Source organism: Callithrix jacchus, chromosome 5, assembly GCF_049354715.1.
Source record: "Callithrix jacchus isolate 240 chromosome 5, calJac240_pri, whole genome shotgun sequence".
Lineage (NCBI taxonomy): Eukaryota > Metazoa > Chordata > Mammalia > Primates > Cebidae > Callithrix > Callithrix jacchus.
The window spans coordinates 3,258,126-3,275,970 of NC_133506.1; the positions used below are offsets into that span (position 1 = coordinate 3,258,126).

Sequence of the window (17,845 nt, forward strand, 5' to 3'; positions counted from 1 at the left end):
CAGATCAGATGCTGGGCCTTTCAAAAGCCATGAGTTTCATCAAGGGTAAAGCCAGGGCCAGAAGCTTCTAAACACCATTCTCTACTAAAAGGAACCATGGACCTTGGAGAAGTAGCTAATTCCATGGCTGTAGCAAAGAAAGTACAAGACCATCTTGGAATATCTTGTTATGGCAGGAATCAAAGTGCTCCAAGAATGATGGCGACATATCAAAAGGACACAGAAGCCAGCTTGAAGTGGCTTCCACTGGCCAAATCTGTCACAATTTGAGTATCAAAATGTAGAATGACTTGTAGAATGCAGATAACACATTGAATAAAACAGGAAGCCATGAGTCCAATTCTGATAGAAATAAAGAAATGGCCTGTATTCCAAGCCATTCTGGAGGCTTTGGTGGAAGGATCACTTGAATCCAGTAGGTCAAAACTGCAGTGAACCATGATCATGTCGCTGTACGTCAACCTGGGCAACAGAGACTCTTTTCTTTCTTTTTCCTTCTTTCTTTCTTTCCTCCCTCCCTCCCTTCTTTCCTTCCTTCCTTCCTTCCTTTTTCCTTTCTTTTTCTTTTTTTTGAGACAGTCTTGCTCTGTCACCAGGCACCAGGCAGGAGTGCAGTGGCACAATCTCAGCTCACTGCAACCTCCGCTTCCTGAGTTCAAGCAATTCTCCTGCCTCAGCCTCCCGAGAGCTGGGAGTAAAGGTGCATACCACCGCACCCAGCTGATTTTTGTACTTTTTTTTAGTAGAGATGGGGTTTCACCATGTTGAGCCATCAGAGAGCTCAAAGCCAGTTGTTTTGTTTTTTTAACAGGCTTTATTTTCTGTAGCAGTTTTAGGTTCACAGCAAAACTGAGTGGAAAGTACAGAGATTTCTCATATACGCTTGTTCCCGACACATGCGCAGCCCCCTGATTATCAATGTGCCCGACCAGAATGATACATTTGTTACAACTGAGGAACCAATCCTCATGTATTCTTCTCACCCAGGGTCAGAGTTCACATCAGTGCTCTCTCTGGGCAGTTTACATTCTATGGATCTGGACAAATGTATGCTGACATGGGTCCACCATTATAGTATTATAGGGTGTAGCTCACTGCTGTAAAAATCATCTATGCTACATCCATTCGTCCCTTCTTCTCAACGCTTGGCAACAACCAGTCTTGAAAAAATCTCCATAATTTTTGCCTTTCCACAGAGTCATATAACTGGACATACATACAGTTTGTAGCCTTTTCAGATCGGCTTCTTTCACTTGGTAATATGCATTTAAGGTTCCTTTATGTCTTTTCATGGCTTGATAACTCATTTCTATTTAGTGCTGAAAAATATTCCATTGTCTGGACATACCACAGCTTATCCATTCACCTACTGAAAGACACCTAGTTTGCTTCTACGTCTTAGCAACTACAAATAAAGTTACCGTAAACATTTGTGTGCGGGTTTTCCTACGGACATGTTTTCAACTCCTTTGGGTGAAAACTCAAAAACTCACTTGCTGGATTGTGTGGTAGGAGAATGTGTAATTTTATGAGAAACCCCTAAACTGTCTTCCAAAGCAACTGTACCATTTTATACTCCCGCCAGCAATGAATTATGGTTCTTGGTCCACATCCTTGCCAGCATTTGGTGGTATCAGTGTTCTGGATATTGGCTATTCCTTTTTTTTTTTTTTTTGAGATGGACTTTTGCTCTTGTTACCCAGTCTAGAGTGCAATGGCACATTGTCAGCTCACTGCAACCTCTGCCTCCCGGGTTCAAGCAATTCTCCTACCTCTGCCTCCCGGGTTCAAGCAATTCTCCTACCTCAGCCTCCTCAGTAGCTAGGATTACAGGCATACACCACCACACCCGGCTAATTTTGTATTTTTAGTAGAGATGGGGTTTCTCCATGTTGGTCAGGCTAGTCTCTCGAACTCCCGACCTCAGGTGATCCGCCCACCTCGGCCTCCCAAAGTGCAGGGATTACAGGCGTGAGACACCGCACCCAGACTGGCTATTCTTTTTTTTTTTTAACACAATCTCTTAAGTTTTCAGATCTGACTGGCTATTCTAATAGGTGTGTAAAAGCCAGGTTTTGTAATTATCATGGCTAATGCTTATACCAATTGATAGTGACTTCTATTTTCTTCATCTTGTCTAATGACTAATATGCTTCTCTTTTCATTCTGGATATCTTTTATTTTATTTTTTTAGAGATGGAGTTTCACCATGTTGGCCAGGATGGTCTCGATCTCTTGCCCTCGTGATCCGCCCGCCTCAGCCTTCCAAAGTGCTGAGATTACAGGCGTGATTCACCGCGCCCGGCCTCATTCTGGATATCAAAGAGCTTATTTAAAAAAACTTTTTTTGGCCAGGCGTGGTAGCTCATGCCTGTAATCCTTGCACTTTAGGAGGCCAAGGCGGGTGGATCACAAGGTCAAGAGATCGAGACCACCCTGGTCAACATGGTGAAACCCCGTCTCTACTAAAAATACAAAAAATTAGCCGGGCACGGTGACGCATGCCTGTAATCCCAGCTACTCAGGAGGCTGAGGCAGGAGAATTGCCTGAACCCAGGAGGTGGAGGTTGCAGTGAGCCAAGATCACGCCATTGCACTCCAGCCTGGGTAACAAGAGCGAAACTCCGTCTCAAAAAAAAAAAACTTTTTGAGACAGGGTCTGACTCTGTCACCCAAGCTCACTGCAACCTGCAACCTCTGCCTCCCAGGCCCAAGCAATCCTCTCTCCTCAGCCTCTTGAGTAGCTAGGACTACATGTGCATGCCACCATGCCTAGCTAATTTTTGTAGAGACAGGGTTTCACCATGTTGCCAGGGCTGCTCTTGAACTTCTGAGCTCAAGCAGTCTGCTTGCCTCAGCCTCCCAAAGTGCTAGGATTACAGGTGTGAGCCACCGCGCCCGGCTTCCACAAATTTAAAAATCAATTTTTATTTAATTATAAAGTCAACTAAAGCTAATACTTATGCATATCCATATTAGCGTCCTTCATCTTCCTTTTTTCTGTTGTAATGTTTATTTTATTTTAAAATAATTTCACACTTAAAATTGCAAGAATGATAATGCCACTATGAAAAATATGGTAGTTCCTCAAAAAATTAAAAATGGAATTGCCATAGGATCTAGCAACACCACTTTTAGATATATAACCAAAAGAACTGAAAGCAGTGGTCTTGAAGATATATTTGCACACCGATGTTCATAACAACATTATTCACAATAGCCAAAAAGTAGACACAACCCAAGTGCCCATCAGTGGATGAATGGATAAACAAAATATGGTATAAACACATAAAATGGAATATTGATTAGCCTTAAAAGGGAAGGACATTCTGACACATGCTACAACATAGATGACCCTTGAGGACAACATGCTAAGTAAATGAACCAGCCCCCAAATATTGTAATATTCCACTTATATAGGTACCTAGAGTAGTCAATTTCATAGAAACAGAAAGTAGAGGGGTAGTTGCCAGGGACTAGGGGGAAGGAGTAATGGGGAGTCATTGCTTAATGGGTACAGAGTTTCATTTTTGCAAGAAACAAAGAGTTCTGGAGATGGATGGTGGTGATGGTTACACAGCAATGAGAACACTTAATGCCACTGAACTATACACTTAAAATGGTTAAGATACCTTTTTTTGTTATTTGTATTCTACAGTTAAAACATATTTTACAGTTAAAAATATGTTTTTAATTGCAAGGATGGCTCAAAGAACTCCTAAGGCCAGGCAGTGGCTTACAGCACTTTAAGAGGCTAAGGTTGCCAGGTGCTGTGGCTCATGCCTGTAATCCCAGCACTTTGGGAGGCTGAGGTAGGCGGATCACCTGAGGTCAGGAGTTTCAAGACCAGCCTGGCCAACATGGTAAAATCCCATCTCTACCAAAAATACAAAAATTAGCCAGGCCTGCTGGCAGGAGCCTGTAATCCCAGCTACTCGGGAGGCTGAGGCAGGAGAATCACTTGAATCCGAGAGGCAGAGGTTGCAGAAAGCCAAGATCACACCATTGCACTCCAGCCTGGATGCCAAGAGCAAAACTTCGTCTCAAAACATATAAAAAATAATAAAGAAACAAAAGAGGCTCAGACAGTGGCAAGGCGTGTTGGCTCACACCTATAATCCCAGCACTTTGGGAGGCCAAGATGGGTGGATCACCTGAGGTCAGTAGTTCAAAACCAGCCTGACCAACATAGTGAAACCCCATCTCTACTAAAAATACAAAATTAGCCGGGCATGGTGCCACATGCCTGTAATCCCAGCTACTTGGGAAGCTAAGGCAGGAGAAACTCTTGAACCCAGGAGGTGGAGGTTACAGCGACCTGAGATCACATCACTGCACTCCAGCCTGGGCAACAAGAGTGAAACTCTGTCTCAAAAAAAAAAAAAAAAAAAGGCCGGGTGCTCATGCCTGTAATTCCAGCACTTTGGGAGGCCAAGGTGGGCAGATCGCCTGAGGTCAGGAGTTGGAGACCAGCATGACCAACATGGAGAAACCCCATCTCTACTAAAAATACAAAAATTAATGGGTTGTGGTGGTGGGCACCTGTAATCCCAGCTACTCAGGAGGCTGAAGCAGGAGAATCACTTGAACCTGAAAGGCGGAGGCTGCAGTGAACCAAGATTGTGCCATTGCACTCTAGCCTGGGCCACAGAGCAAGACTCTGTCTTGAGGGGGAAAAAAAAAAAAGAGGCTGAGGCGGGAGGAGCACTTGAGCCTAGGAGTTTGAGACAAGCCTGGGTAACACAATGAGACCCTGCCTCAGTTTAAAAAAAAAAAATTCCTAAATATATTTCACCCAGATTTGCCAATTGTTATTATTTGACTATATTTTCTTTGCCATTCTCTAAATGTACATATTACAATTTTCTGAATAATTTGGAAAGCAAATTGAAGAAATTATCTCTCTTAACTGCCAAATACTACAGTGTATATTTCCTAAATACAAGGAGATTCTCTTACATAACAGTACAATTACAGACATCAAGAAATACAAGTATGGTGGCTCACCCCTGTAATTCCAACACTTTGGGAGGCTGAGGCAGGCAGATCTCTTGAGACCAGGAGTTCGAAACCAGCCTGGGCAACATGGTGAAACCCTGTCTCTACAAATAATAAAAAAAAAAAAAGAATTAGCCAGGCGTTGTGCCACATGCCTGTAGTCCTAGCTACTGAGGAAGCTGAAGTGGAAGGATCCCTTAAGCTGGGGAGGTCAAGGCTGCAGTGAACTGTGATCATACCACTGCACTCCAGTGTAGGTGACAGAGACCCTATCTCAGAAAAAAAAATACTACTGTCTCACCCACAGTTCATTTTCACATGTCACCATGGGGTTCAGTATCCATTTTCTTGATCCTGATTTTCTGTTGGGGTGGGTGGTTTTGGAAGTACGAGACAGGTGGGGACAAAACAAGAGAGAGGGATGGGGCCCTGTTTAGTGTCTGGGGTGGGGGCTGTGCATTCAGAATACCTGCTGGACCCCTCGAATTGCACAGATGCCAGGCCTGAAGCTCAGGAAAGGGATGGAGGTTGGCCAAGAGTCACACAGCACACATCTGAACTCCGCCACCTCTCACTACCCCAGCCCTCGAGTGTCTGTCCCCAAAGCCCACAGTTTGGCAGCAGGTGTGAAAAACCTTTGTTTTCGCTTTGATGCTGCTTATCAGCCACCTAGAAACTGCTACTCATCCTTATTGTCTGCTCTGAACCAGTGATTACAAATTCAGCAACTCAGCACACTTACAGTTAAGCCCCATAAATCCCCCAGCAGTAGAAAGGCATCATGGTAAAATGGCCTGTACATGTACCGCCCTGAAAACATTTCCCTATGAGGTAGTCTTGCAGATAGATGAGCAAAGTGACCTGTTTCACCCTTTAACTGGAAGGTAAGATTTTCCCAGGAATTATATACAATAAATAGAAGATTTAAACAATGCTTTTCTTTCAACCCCAAGATGAACGTTAAACACTACCTACAACAAATGCTGGCAATATGTCCTGTGTTTACTTTTCAAGTGGGTTTTTTTATTCTCCCCTCAAACAGTGTAAGCTTTTAGCACTAGGGGCTATATTTTTGGCTGGAACGCCTGGGTGTGCCTCTCCGAGTATGACTATGCTTATTTACATATGGAAATAATTCCAGAGGGCAATTATGTTCTCCCCAGCACAGCTTCAGGGCTGTGTGTACAGAGTTCCTTTTTTGAAAAGAGGTGGCTCATTTGGGATAGATGAGTAATGGTGGTGTAACTGTCCATATACTTAAATGCTGATTAAGTAGGAGGGTGCTGGGCTGTGGATTTCCTGGATTTTCTGGAACCACCACCTGGTAGCTGAGTGAGCTTTGCCTCTCAGGGCCTCAGACTCCTCATCTGTCAAATGCATGCCACCATCCAGTTAGCTGCCAGGTAACAGTTTCAGAGTAAGTGATGGTCTCTGCAGTGCCTCACATAATGCCTGGCACACACTGAGTACTCCATAACTGAGCCCTGGGCCTTCTCCCTGGCTTCTTAGGCATGGCAGATCACCTCGGGCTTCCAGGACCCTTGGATCTGTGCCTAGGTGGCAGTGAGGACCTCTGGAGCACTGAAAATGTAATTTGTTGCAAACACTTGTGCCGGGCATGTCATATTTACTCCTTCTGAATGAACTTCTCTCCCAGGTAAATGCTCATGTCATGTCTTCCCCTGTCTGATTCTTCTTTCTTTCTTTTTTTTAAGAGAGTCTCACTCTGTCACCCAGGCTAGAGTGCAACAGTGGCACGATCATGGCTCACTGCAGCCTTGACCTCTCAGGCTCAAGTGATCCTCCCACCTCAGGCCCCTTAAGTAGCTTGGACTACAGGCATACATCACCATGGCTGGCTAATTTTTGTATTTTTTGTAGAGACAGGGTCTCACTATGTTTCCCAGGCTGGTCTTGAATTCCCACCTCAGACTCCCAAAGTGCTAGGATTACAGGCGTGAGCCACCACACCCAGGCTCTTGCCTGAATCTGATCCCATGTTGTGTGTATGTATGTGTGCATTCTATGTATATTTGTGTGTGTGTGTGTGTGTGTGTGTGTGTGTGTGTGTGTGTGTGTGTTGGAGGAAGGAAGACTTGAGAACTAGTGCTCATTCTGCAGCTCACAGCCTGGACGTTAGGTGATGCTCACACACAAGCCCCACTCCCCACCCTCACCTTCCTACACTGTCCCACTCATTCTTTTTCCAAACAGCATCCTCCCCAAACAGTGCTTGGTATGGTTTGCTGCCCTGTCTCCACTTTCCCCTGAGAGGCTGCCCATTCAGGTTCCCATGAGACCCTTCACTAGAGTGTGGAGGTTGGGTAATAGGTCATCCACGCTCCTCCCACCCCAATCCGCTCAGTGACAGCCTTTATCACTGATTACGAGGGCTCAGCCTTCCAAAGTCTCAGTTTCCTATTCCATTGAAGGGGAAAGAGAGTTTCTAGATGATCAAATTGACCTTGGTCCAAAAGACGTAAATTACACTTACTGAGTGCTGAGCACTTACTGTGCCGGGGACTTTACACCACATCCTGAATATAACTGCCCACTCCCTGCTTGATTACTGGATTCAAAGAGACAGCAGTACTGCCTCATTCTATAATTCTATTCAAATGTTCACTTGGTTTCTCAAACAAATGCAAAAGAGGGACACATTCTCAATGTACAGAAACGGACTCCTTGAAGTCCTCTTCAGACATTTCTCCTTCTCAAGTTATTTTGTCACATAGTGGCTTCAGGAACTTTGCACTTCCTTAGCTCCCCTCCAGACCTCCTGAAACCCAGCCCAGAGTCTCTCCCTTCTCAGTACCCTCACCCTCAGTTGCTCTTTCAGGTTATTTTCTCACCCATTACTGACCCAGAAAACATGTTCTGCCTGTTATTCTGGAAGGGTTTTCTTACTTCCCAGGAAGCAGGACTCCGAAATCTTGGTGAACGAAATCTTCCACCTTGTTACACACATACCACTTCTTTTAATCCTCAACGGCCGTTAAGTGACAGAGCCTGCAGGACTCAACAGGTCACTGAACTCCAGTCAGATACTCAGCAAGGTGATGGTCACATAATAAGTGCTCAACACGTGTCAGCCCTTCTCTCCTCCTTTGGCCATGCCACGTCTGCTCAAGAACCTTCAAGGGCTCCCTATTGCCTAGAGCGGGGTCCGCAAACTGTGACCTGCAGCTCAAATCTGGCCTGCCATCTGTTCTCACAAATAAAGTTTTATTGACACGTAGTCACATCCATTTGTTTGCATATTTTCTACAGCTGCTTTCATGAGTAGCTATAACAAGAGATCACATGTCTTAGAAAACCTTAAGTTTTTACTATCTGACCCCTTACAGAAAGAATTTGGACTGGGCATAGTGGTTCACACCTGTAATCCTGGCATTTTGGGAGGCTGAGGCAGGAGGATCCCTTGAGGCCAGGAATTTGAGACCAACCTGAACACCACAGTGAGGCACTGTCTCTACCAAAAAAACAAAAAGAATCTCAGCACAGTGGTGCATGCCTGTAGTCCCAGCTACTCAGGAGGCTGAGGTGGGAGGATCGCTTGAGTTCAGGAGTTCTGGGCTATAGTGCACTATGCCCATCAGGTGTCCACACTAAGTTCAGCACCAATATGGAGACCTCCCTGGAGCAGGGACCACCAGGTTGCCTAAGGAAGGGTGAACCAGCCCAGGCTGGAAATGGAGGAGGTCAAAACTCTCGTGCTGATCAGTAGTGGAATAGTGCCTGTGAATAGCCATCGTACTCCAGCCTGGGCAACATAGTGAGACCCCGTCTCCTAAAAAAAAAATTAGGCATGGTGGTACACACCTGTAGTCCCAGCTACTTAAGAGGCAGAGGCAGGATGATCGCTTGAGTCCAGGAGTTTGAGGCTGTAGTGAGCTATGATCATACCACTGCACTCCAGCCTGGGTGACAGAGGAACCCCCTGTCTCAAAAATAAAAAGTAACAGAAAATGTATCTTATCTCCTTTGACTCTCTCTGCAGTGCTCAATAAATAAATTTCAAGACTGGGCGTGGTGGCTCATGCCCATAATCCTAGCATTTTGGAAGTACTGAGGTAGGTAGATTACCTGAGCTCAGGATTTTGAGAGCAGCCTGGGTAACATGGCAAAACCCCATCTCTATTTAAAATTCAAAAAAGTAGTCAGGCATGTAGATGGGCATGGTGTCACACACCTGTAGTCCCAGCTACTTGGGAGGCTGAGACACAAGAATTGCCTTAAACCTGGAAGGCGGAGGTTACAGTGAGCTGAGATTGTACCACTGCACTCCAGCCTGGGCAACAAAGCAAGACTCTCCAAAAATAAATAAATAAATTTCAAATGGATGAACAAGAAGCCTGCACTGTCATCTTGGAACCACAGTCCTACATGCAAAAAAAAAAACCTAAATATGGTCAGATACCCCAACTTCCTTGGTCCCAAAACAGCGATCCCTTGTACTTGTGAGTCACAGTCGACCTTTCCAGGACTGCTGCAGACATCCCTGACTTCTTGACTCTGGAGCAATCAGGGAAGTGAAGATCCATAAGTCCACTGCTTTTTTTTTTAGCTGGAGTTTCACTCTTGTGGCCCAGGCTGGAGTGCAATGGCGCAATCTTGGAAGCTCACTGAAACCTCTGCCTCCTGGGTTCAAGTGATTCTCCAGCCTCAGCCTCCCAAGCCTGGAATTACAGGTGCCCACCACCACGCATGGCTAATTTTGTATTTTTAGTAGAGACAGGGTTTCACCATGTTGGCCAGACTGGTCTCAAACTCCTGACCTCAGGTAATCTGCCTCCCTCGGCCTCCCAAAGTGCTGGGATTCCAGGTGTGAGCCACCGCACCTGGACTAGTCCACTGCTTCTTTACCCTTTACATCCACATCCCCTTCAGAGAGAAAATTTTCATACTCCTCCTTTTCTGGTATGCAACATGAAAACAGTTTTCTTTTAAACTCAACCAACAGTCCCAGTGTAGCGGCTCTGCTAATAAAGACACACCTGAGACTGGGTAGTTTATAAAGAAAAGAAGTTTAATTGACTCACAGTTTTGCATGGGTGGGGAGGCCTCAGGAAACTTAGAATCCGGGCAGAAGGGGAAGCAAACACATCCTTCTTCAGAATAGCAGCAAGAGAGAATGAGCGCTGGGCAAACAGGGAAGCTGCTTATAAAGGATCTTGTGAGAACTAACTCACTATCACGAGAACAGTATGGGGAAAATTGTCCCCATGATTCAATTATCTCCACCTGGTTCCAACATGGGGATTATTCAAATTCAAGATAAGATTTTGGGTGGGGACACAGCCAAATTGTATCAGGCTCATACATATAATCTTAGTACTTTGGGAGGCCAAGGTGAGAGGATCACTTGAGGCCATGAGTTTGAGACCAGCCTGAGCAATACAGTAAGACCCTGTCCCTACAAAAATATTTTTAAATCAGCCCTACATGGTGGTGTATACCTGTACTCCAAGCTACTCTGGAGACTAAGGCCAGAGGATTGCTTGAGCCAAGAGTTTAAGGCTGCAGTGAGCTATGATCATGCCACTGTACTCCAGCCTGGGCAACAGAGCAAGACCCTATCTCAAAAAATAAAATAAATACAACAAACAAAACTATAATGTTGAATATGCTTTTCAAACTATACTCACCCCCATTCATGAAAGCCATTATCTTGTCCAACTTGCTCATTTCACCACTAGGAAAACTGAGGTACAGATAAAGGAATCGAAGTGCTCGAGAGGGTCCAGTGAGACACCAGCACATCTGGGACTGTCAGAGCTCCTGGTGCCCAGCTTGATGCCCTGGCATTTCTCAGAGTCTATGCCTTGCCAGGGACAGGGTGGGTAACTTGGAAGTGGGTAGGCTCCTTTGCCGTCATGGCCTCCTCCAGGCTTCTCAGTGCTCTCAAGCTACCCTGTGGGGTTCCCGAAGGGAAAGAGGTGTCTGGCACTTGGTCTGTGGTGCCGAGGCTGCCGGAGAAAGAAGCCCTGAGTTCTAGGCACAGATCAGTGATGAGCACCTCCAGATTAGGGACCCAGCAGAGAGAATGAGGAGCCCTTTTTAGTTCCTACTCTGTGGCCTCCTTGTCCCCACCTCCTCTATCACAGCTGCTCACTCCGCATCCTGGACCTGAGGCCTGCTCCTGTCAGGCTGCCCCATCAGTGTCTCTCTGGCTCCTGTACCCTCCTCCCAACCAGTGACAGCCTCACTTCACTCTCTGACAGGAATCCAGCCCACCACCTGTAGGCCCAACATAGCCCACATATGTGTTTGATTTGTCTGACACTATTTAAAAACAATCTGAATTAGTTTCTCGTGTTTAAAAACCAGTAGGAATCATCTAAAATATTGAATTTCTTGATTCTCTTGAAGAATCTACAGATTGACAATATGAGGCCTGCATTATTTCCTGGCAGGACAGCAACTGACTGGGCTAAAGGGTAGCTTCCCCATCTGGATGGAGAACTTATAGAGCAAGCCCAGCGTCTTCACCACTCCCTGTTGCCTTCCCAGCCCTGCTGCTGCACTCCTTTAGATGACCTGTCTGGCCTTGGAAGGCATTTGCAACCCTAGTTTTGACCACTTTGATGTGAGCCTTCCCCACATCCAGCTCATCAGATAAGACCCTTCTACCCTGAGCCCATCCCCAATGATTAACCCAACCACGCCCAGACTCTGACCATCCATTCACTCAGCCCAGCCCTCAAGCATCAAGGGAGACTGTGCCCCTATTGCTGTCCCCCAAATACCTCCCTGGACCCACAGCTCAGCGCCTCCAGGCCCCCCTCCTCCAAGTCCTACAACTCACATGGTGGTCATTCAGAAAGCATGGTGGCCAGTCTGCCATCCTTTATTTGTCCTAAATAAGGACCCCTGCACTCTTATACTGAGGCAAGAGTTCTTGGATTTTGTACCGAGGTGCTTTGATGGCTTGGACAATCCTCAATGGGGGCAGGTATTTCTGGGGTGCCTTAAAAATGGGATAACAAGGTTTAGTCGTCTTGTTGATGCTGCACAAATTCAGGACCACAGACCTAGGGTCGTATATCCCTTTCTTCTTGGGCCGGATTGGGGTGAACGGTGAACTTTGGCGATGCTTTACTAACAGCTGCAACAGATCCTTCCGAAAGACATTCCAGCTGTTCTCCTGGAGGAACTTCTGGCACATATCTTCATCACTAAAGGGCAGGCACAGAAGCCGAGGTTCTCATGCCAGTCCCGCCCCTCCAGCCTTGCCTCCTGCCACTCTCGCCTCCCTAAGCGCATGGTGCTTCATCCCGCTTCTCTGCCCCTCCCGGACTCTCCCTCAGCCCCTTTCCCTTTCCACAGTTTTCTTCCCTTAGGCCTGTTCTGTCTCATGTAGCAGCAATGGGCCATATGCAGCTACTGAGCACCTGAAATGCAGCCAGTCTGAATTAGAGACGTGCTGTGAGTGTAAAATACACACCAGATTTCACAGACTTAGAACAATAAAAGAATTTAAAATAGCTCATTAATCATTTTATATTGCTAAATAAAGTGTGGTATATACATATTGCCCAATTCCATGTATGTGAAATGTCCAGAACAGGCAGGTCTATAGAGACAGGCAGTAGATTTGTGGCTGCCTTGGACCAGTCATCGTGCTCTGGCTCCACCCTGCCCTCCCGGATCATAGCAAGTAAGGCTGAGGAAGGTGGAAGAAGGACTGGAGCCTCCTGAGACCACAGCAAAGCAAGGGGGTGTTAAACTTCAGTTAACTCACCTGTACTCCCTTACCTGCGGAGACAAGCTGAATGCATCACTAACAAGTCAGAACATTCTTCCAGCCAGATTACATGGACAAAGATAAAGTCAACTTTGATCCATAGAGATTGGCTTAAGTAAAAACTCAGAGGTCAGCATGGCCAGAAGCTAGTCCTGTAGCGTCAGCAACGTGACAAAGCGAGCTTCTGCCCCACTCACGAAAGCTGACCGTGTGCACCTTCTCTCAACACCATGCTTGCAGCAGGCTGGTAGTATGATATTGGCCATGGTGGGAGTATTTACACCACAGAAATCAGCAAACACTGCAAGCCAGGGTCCTCCTCCCGTGCCTTGGAGAGCTGGTTGTTAAACACCCAGGAGCACACTACTGGGTAGTCCTCACTTAAAAAGTTCCATTAACTCCCAGTTTCTTACATGATAAATAACAACATCTTACTCTGACATAGAACTTACCATGTGTCAAGCACCTTACATTTGTTAACTCATTTAATTTTCACAAGAACCCCACTTCACAAACATAGAAACTGGGGTGAGGCTAAGGGATTCATCAAAACCTAGGAGGGACAAGCATGTGATGACTCTTTTTTTTTTTTTTTTGAGACGGAGTTTCACTCTTGTTACCCAGGCTGGAGTGCAATGGCACGATCTCGGCTCACCGCAACCTCCGCCTCCTGGGTTCAGGCAATTCTCCTGCCTCAGCCTCCTGAGTAGCTGGGATTACAGGCACGCGCCACCATGCCCGGCTAATTTTTTTTTTGTATTTTTAGTAGAGACGCGGTTTCACCATGTTGACCAGGATGGTCTCTATCTCTTGACCTCATGATCCACCCGCCTTGGCCTCCTAAAGTGCTGGGATTACAGGCGTGAGCCACCGCGCCAGGTGACTAATTCTTAAGAGATATTTTTTTTTTTAACCTAGATACTAAGCTAAGACAGACAAGACTCCATGACACTTCCTGATGCTGATGGTCACATTGATTTCTAGTCTACTTTTTCATTAAACAGGGTAGCCTCGGCTTCACACAGGGGTCTCGGTTCCAATCCCCTGTCTTACTTGAACCAAAAACTACATCTGTTCTTTCAGCCTTTAAAAAATCAGCCCATAGCCAGGCGCAGTGGCTCATGCCTGTAATCCCACCACTTTGGGAGGCCAGGCAGGCGGATCACTTCAGGAATTCGAGACCAGCCTGTCCCAGATGGTGAAACCTGTCTCTACTAAAAATACAAAAAATACAAAAGTTAGCCAGGTGTGGTGGTGCACGCCTGTAATCCCAGCTACTTGGGAGGCTGAGGCACAAGAATCACTTGGACCTGGTGGGTGGACGTTGCAGTGATATGAGATTGTGACACTGCACTCCAGTCTGGGTGACAGAGTGAGACTGTCTCAAAAAAAAAAAATCAGTCCGTGATGCCCTTAAGCTCTCCTGGGCAATCCCCAGCATTAGTTCACATTATCTGCCTGTTTTGAGTGATCCTCTTCACTTTGGCCCTGGGAGATTTCCTGACTTTCTTGTGGATGCAGCCACGTGTCCTATCTCTCGTGGCCCCCCCATGCTCTGTACAGGTGATTTTCAGGATATCCAGCCTGCGCTATTCACCTAACAGGTGCCTCTGCCACTGGCTCTGTGATCTTCAAGAGTCCTCGTTTAAAACGTGAGGGATTTGAGCTAGATAATGGATATGTGTTCTGCCTGCTTTAGCGGTCTAGAAAGCCATGAGTTCAATGATTAATGAATAAGACCGAATTCTGTGGGTCAGCATTCTAGATGAGGGCTGCAAATGCTGACTGAGCAAGGCAGATGCTGAGTGTTCCATCTGCCCCTACTCAAGTCTGTGTAAACCTTTTCTGAATTTCCATTCAACAGTTATTAACTAATCCCCATCACAAGCCAGGCATTATGCAAGGAGCTAAGGCTCCTTAAACCATTTTTTGAGTAGTAGGTCTGAATGGCCATTTCCTATTTTGGTAGTACCCAGGAATCAGAGAAGTGTGGCATCCTTGAACCAGAAGGAACCACCAGTATTTCTCAGCTTGTTTTTCTCACAAGACTGCCCCAGTGTTGGTCCTATAGTATCTGCTCTTTAAATTTACTAGTAATTATCCTTCAATCTATTCAGTTTCTTTTACTTAAATATTTACTTTAACTTTGTCTTAAGCAACACGATCTGTCAGATCACAGGGTTAGTAAGCTAGTCATGCTGTTTTTTTCTAATTCACACAAGTAAATACCTGTTAAAACTAAAAATGTCAATCTGTGAGCTGCCTGAAGTCATCCTGTAAGCCTCCTGTGGAATATGTTCTATTCTTTAAAAAACACTGATATACTCTAATTTTCTTGTGTTGCTGACTGGAGTCAGAAGCCTAGAGGAGGTCATGAAGAGCTCACATTGCCCAAGGTCGTGATGAGCTCATGTGAGATCCTATTGTGTGCTTATTGGCCAGGGGCTGGAATCACCTGCAGCGCTGCCTGCCTTCATACTCCCTTTCTCTACCATTGCAATCATTCGCTTCCCACACCTGCTAGCAAAACCATGTCTGATCACAATATCCCTGCAAGTAAAGAAAAAAGAGAGGATGCAAAATTGTGTAAGAAGTATGAGCTCTGTTATGAAAATAGAGCATGAGGATAAATGCACATTTGGTACATATCCATGAAGTGAAGAAAAACACTAAAAGGAAATACAGAAAATGCTAACTGGGATTGCTGGAGGACTGCAAATGATTTGGGTTTTGTCTTTTTTTTTACTGTTCAGTGTTTTTTAATTTTCTGCAATGAGTATGGCCCAATCATTCACATTTAGCCAAAATTAATTAAGCACCTGCTGCATGCTGGGTACTGTTACAGGTGCTAGAGACCAAAGGTGGATAATGCACAGCCTTGCCTTCCTGAAGCATTGAATCAGGTGGAGGGAAAGAGCTGTGCAAACAGGTAACTATATGACAACATGACACAGCCATTGACAGAGCTGTGTAGAGAATATTATGAGTGTGCAGAAAAGGAGTACTTATCCCAAACTGGGGTTAGTCTGAGGAGGTTTGCTGCAGACAATGAATCTTATAGAATGAGCAGGAATTTATCACAAAGGGTCAGGGCAGGACTGGGGTTAGCATTTCAGGCAAAAGAGCCAGCACTGGCAAAGGCAAGGTATGTGCAGCACCTAGCAGGCAACCCACCTGGGTTGCTGGAGTGGGTTGGAGGCAGCAGGAGATGCTGCAGGGGGCCTCAGAAGGGGCCAGACTGCGGTGAGTCATTGAGGTAGCACTGAGTTTGGACTTTATCCTATATATAGGCAGTGAGATACCACTGAAAGGTTTCAAGCAGGAGTTTAACACAACTAGATTAGGGTTTTAACAAGAACACAGTGTGCAGAAAGAATCCAGCAGGGAGGAGACTGAAGGAGAGGAACCCATGATAAGACTCTTGCAGGAGTTCAGCTTGGTGGTCCCGAAGTGGGGGATGGAGGCCAGGAGCGGTGGCTCATGCAATCCCAGCACTTTGGGAGGCCAAGGTGGGTGGATCCTTTGAGCTCAGGAGTTTGAGACCAGCCTGGGCAGCATAGCAAAACCCTATTTCAACCAAAAAATACAAAAAAATTAGCCAGGCATGGTGGCACCTGCCTGTGGTCCCAGCTATTGGGGAGGCTGAGGTGGGAGGATCACTTAAGCCTGGGAGGCAGAGGTTGCAGTGAGTTGAGATGGAGCCACAACATGCCAGCCTGGATGACAGAGTGAGACCCTGTCTCACACACAGATGCGCACACACACACACACACACACACACACACACACACAAAACAAAGTTGGGGTGGAGAGATGTGTCACCCAGGGAGATGTACAAGATCTACTAAAGTATGTGAACAGTAGGATTTCATTTATATATGTATGTATATATAATATATACATATAAATGTATACACACACACACACACACACACACATATATATATATATTTTTTTTAGACAGAGTCTTGCTCTGTCGCCAGGCTGGAGTGCAATGGGGCAATCTTGGCTCACTGCAACCTCTGCCTCCTGGGTTCATGCAATTCCCCTGTCTAAACTGCCCGAGTAGCTGGGACTACAGGTGCACACCACCACACCCAGCTAATTTTCTGTATTTTAGTAGAGTATAGATGGGGTTTCACCATGTTGGCTAGGACGGTCTTGATCATCTGACCTATGATCCGCCCACCTCAGCCTCCCAAAGTGTTGGGATTACAGGCATAAGCCACCACACCTGGCCTGGATTTCACTTATATTTATCTTTCTCTTATTCTTTTAAGAGATCGATTTTTATGTGTTTATAATATATATAAGTACAGTAATATATGTAGATATAATAAAAATAAATTAACATGTTATTTATATTACATATGCATACCAGGGAGTACATACTTGAACACTCTGAAGTAATAGCAGTACGAGGTGAAACAGTTTGGAGACCACTGGTCTGGCCAATAAATTAATTTTTATATTTTATTTTATTTTATTTTATTTGAGACAGAGTCCTGCTCTGTCGCCAGGCGCCAGGCTGGAGTGCAGTGGTGCAATCTCAGCTCACTGCAATCTCTGCCTCCTGGGTTCAAGCAGTTCTCCTGCCTCAGCCTCCTGAGTAGCTGGGACTACAAGCACATGCCACCACACCCAGCTAATTTTTGTACTTTTTAGTAGAGACAGGGTTTCACCGTATTGGCCAGGATGGTCTCAATCTCTTCACCTCGTGATCCACCTGCCTCGGCCTCCCAAAGTGCTGGGATTACAGGTGTGAGCCACCACGCCTGGCCAATTTTTACATTTTAAAAAGTTATTTGTTCTATTATAAAACCATTAACATTCACTCTAGAAAATTTGGACACTATGAAAAAGTAAAATAAAATTTATCTACTCTTTCAAGATACATATTTATTTTTAACAATTACAAAAGTAAATCTCAGCACTTTGGAAGACCAAGGCAGGAGGATTGTTTAAGTTAAGGAGTTCAAGACCAGCCTGGGAAACATAATGAGACCTCTATCTCTACAGAAATTTTTTAAATTAGCTAAGCATTGTAGTGCATGTCTATAGTTCCAGCTACTCAGGAAACTGAGGTGGGAGGATCACTTG

General features: G+C 45.5%; 1 protein-coding gene across 12 annotated transcripts in view; it reads right to left on the bottom strand.

The window, feature by feature from the left end:
• Window positions 1-4,784: 4,784 nt before the first annotated feature.
• Window positions 4,785-17,845, bottom strand: part of CNBD2 (cyclic nucleotide binding domain containing 2) — a 73,172-nt gene continuing 60,111 nt past the window's right edge. For 11 of the 12 annotated variants that reach the window (XM_035302750.3, XM_035302749.3, XM_035302752.3 and 8 more), the window contains one exon: window positions 11,820-12,176. In XM_035302750.3, the coding sequence (XP_035158641.3) occupies window positions 11,858-12,176 (319 nt within the window). In that variant the 3' untranslated portion in view covers window positions 11,820-11,857. Of the gene's footprint in view, window positions 5,103-11,819; window positions 12,177-17,845 lie in introns of those variants that run through there. The other variant, XM_078371016.1, reaches the window with a different exon arrangement.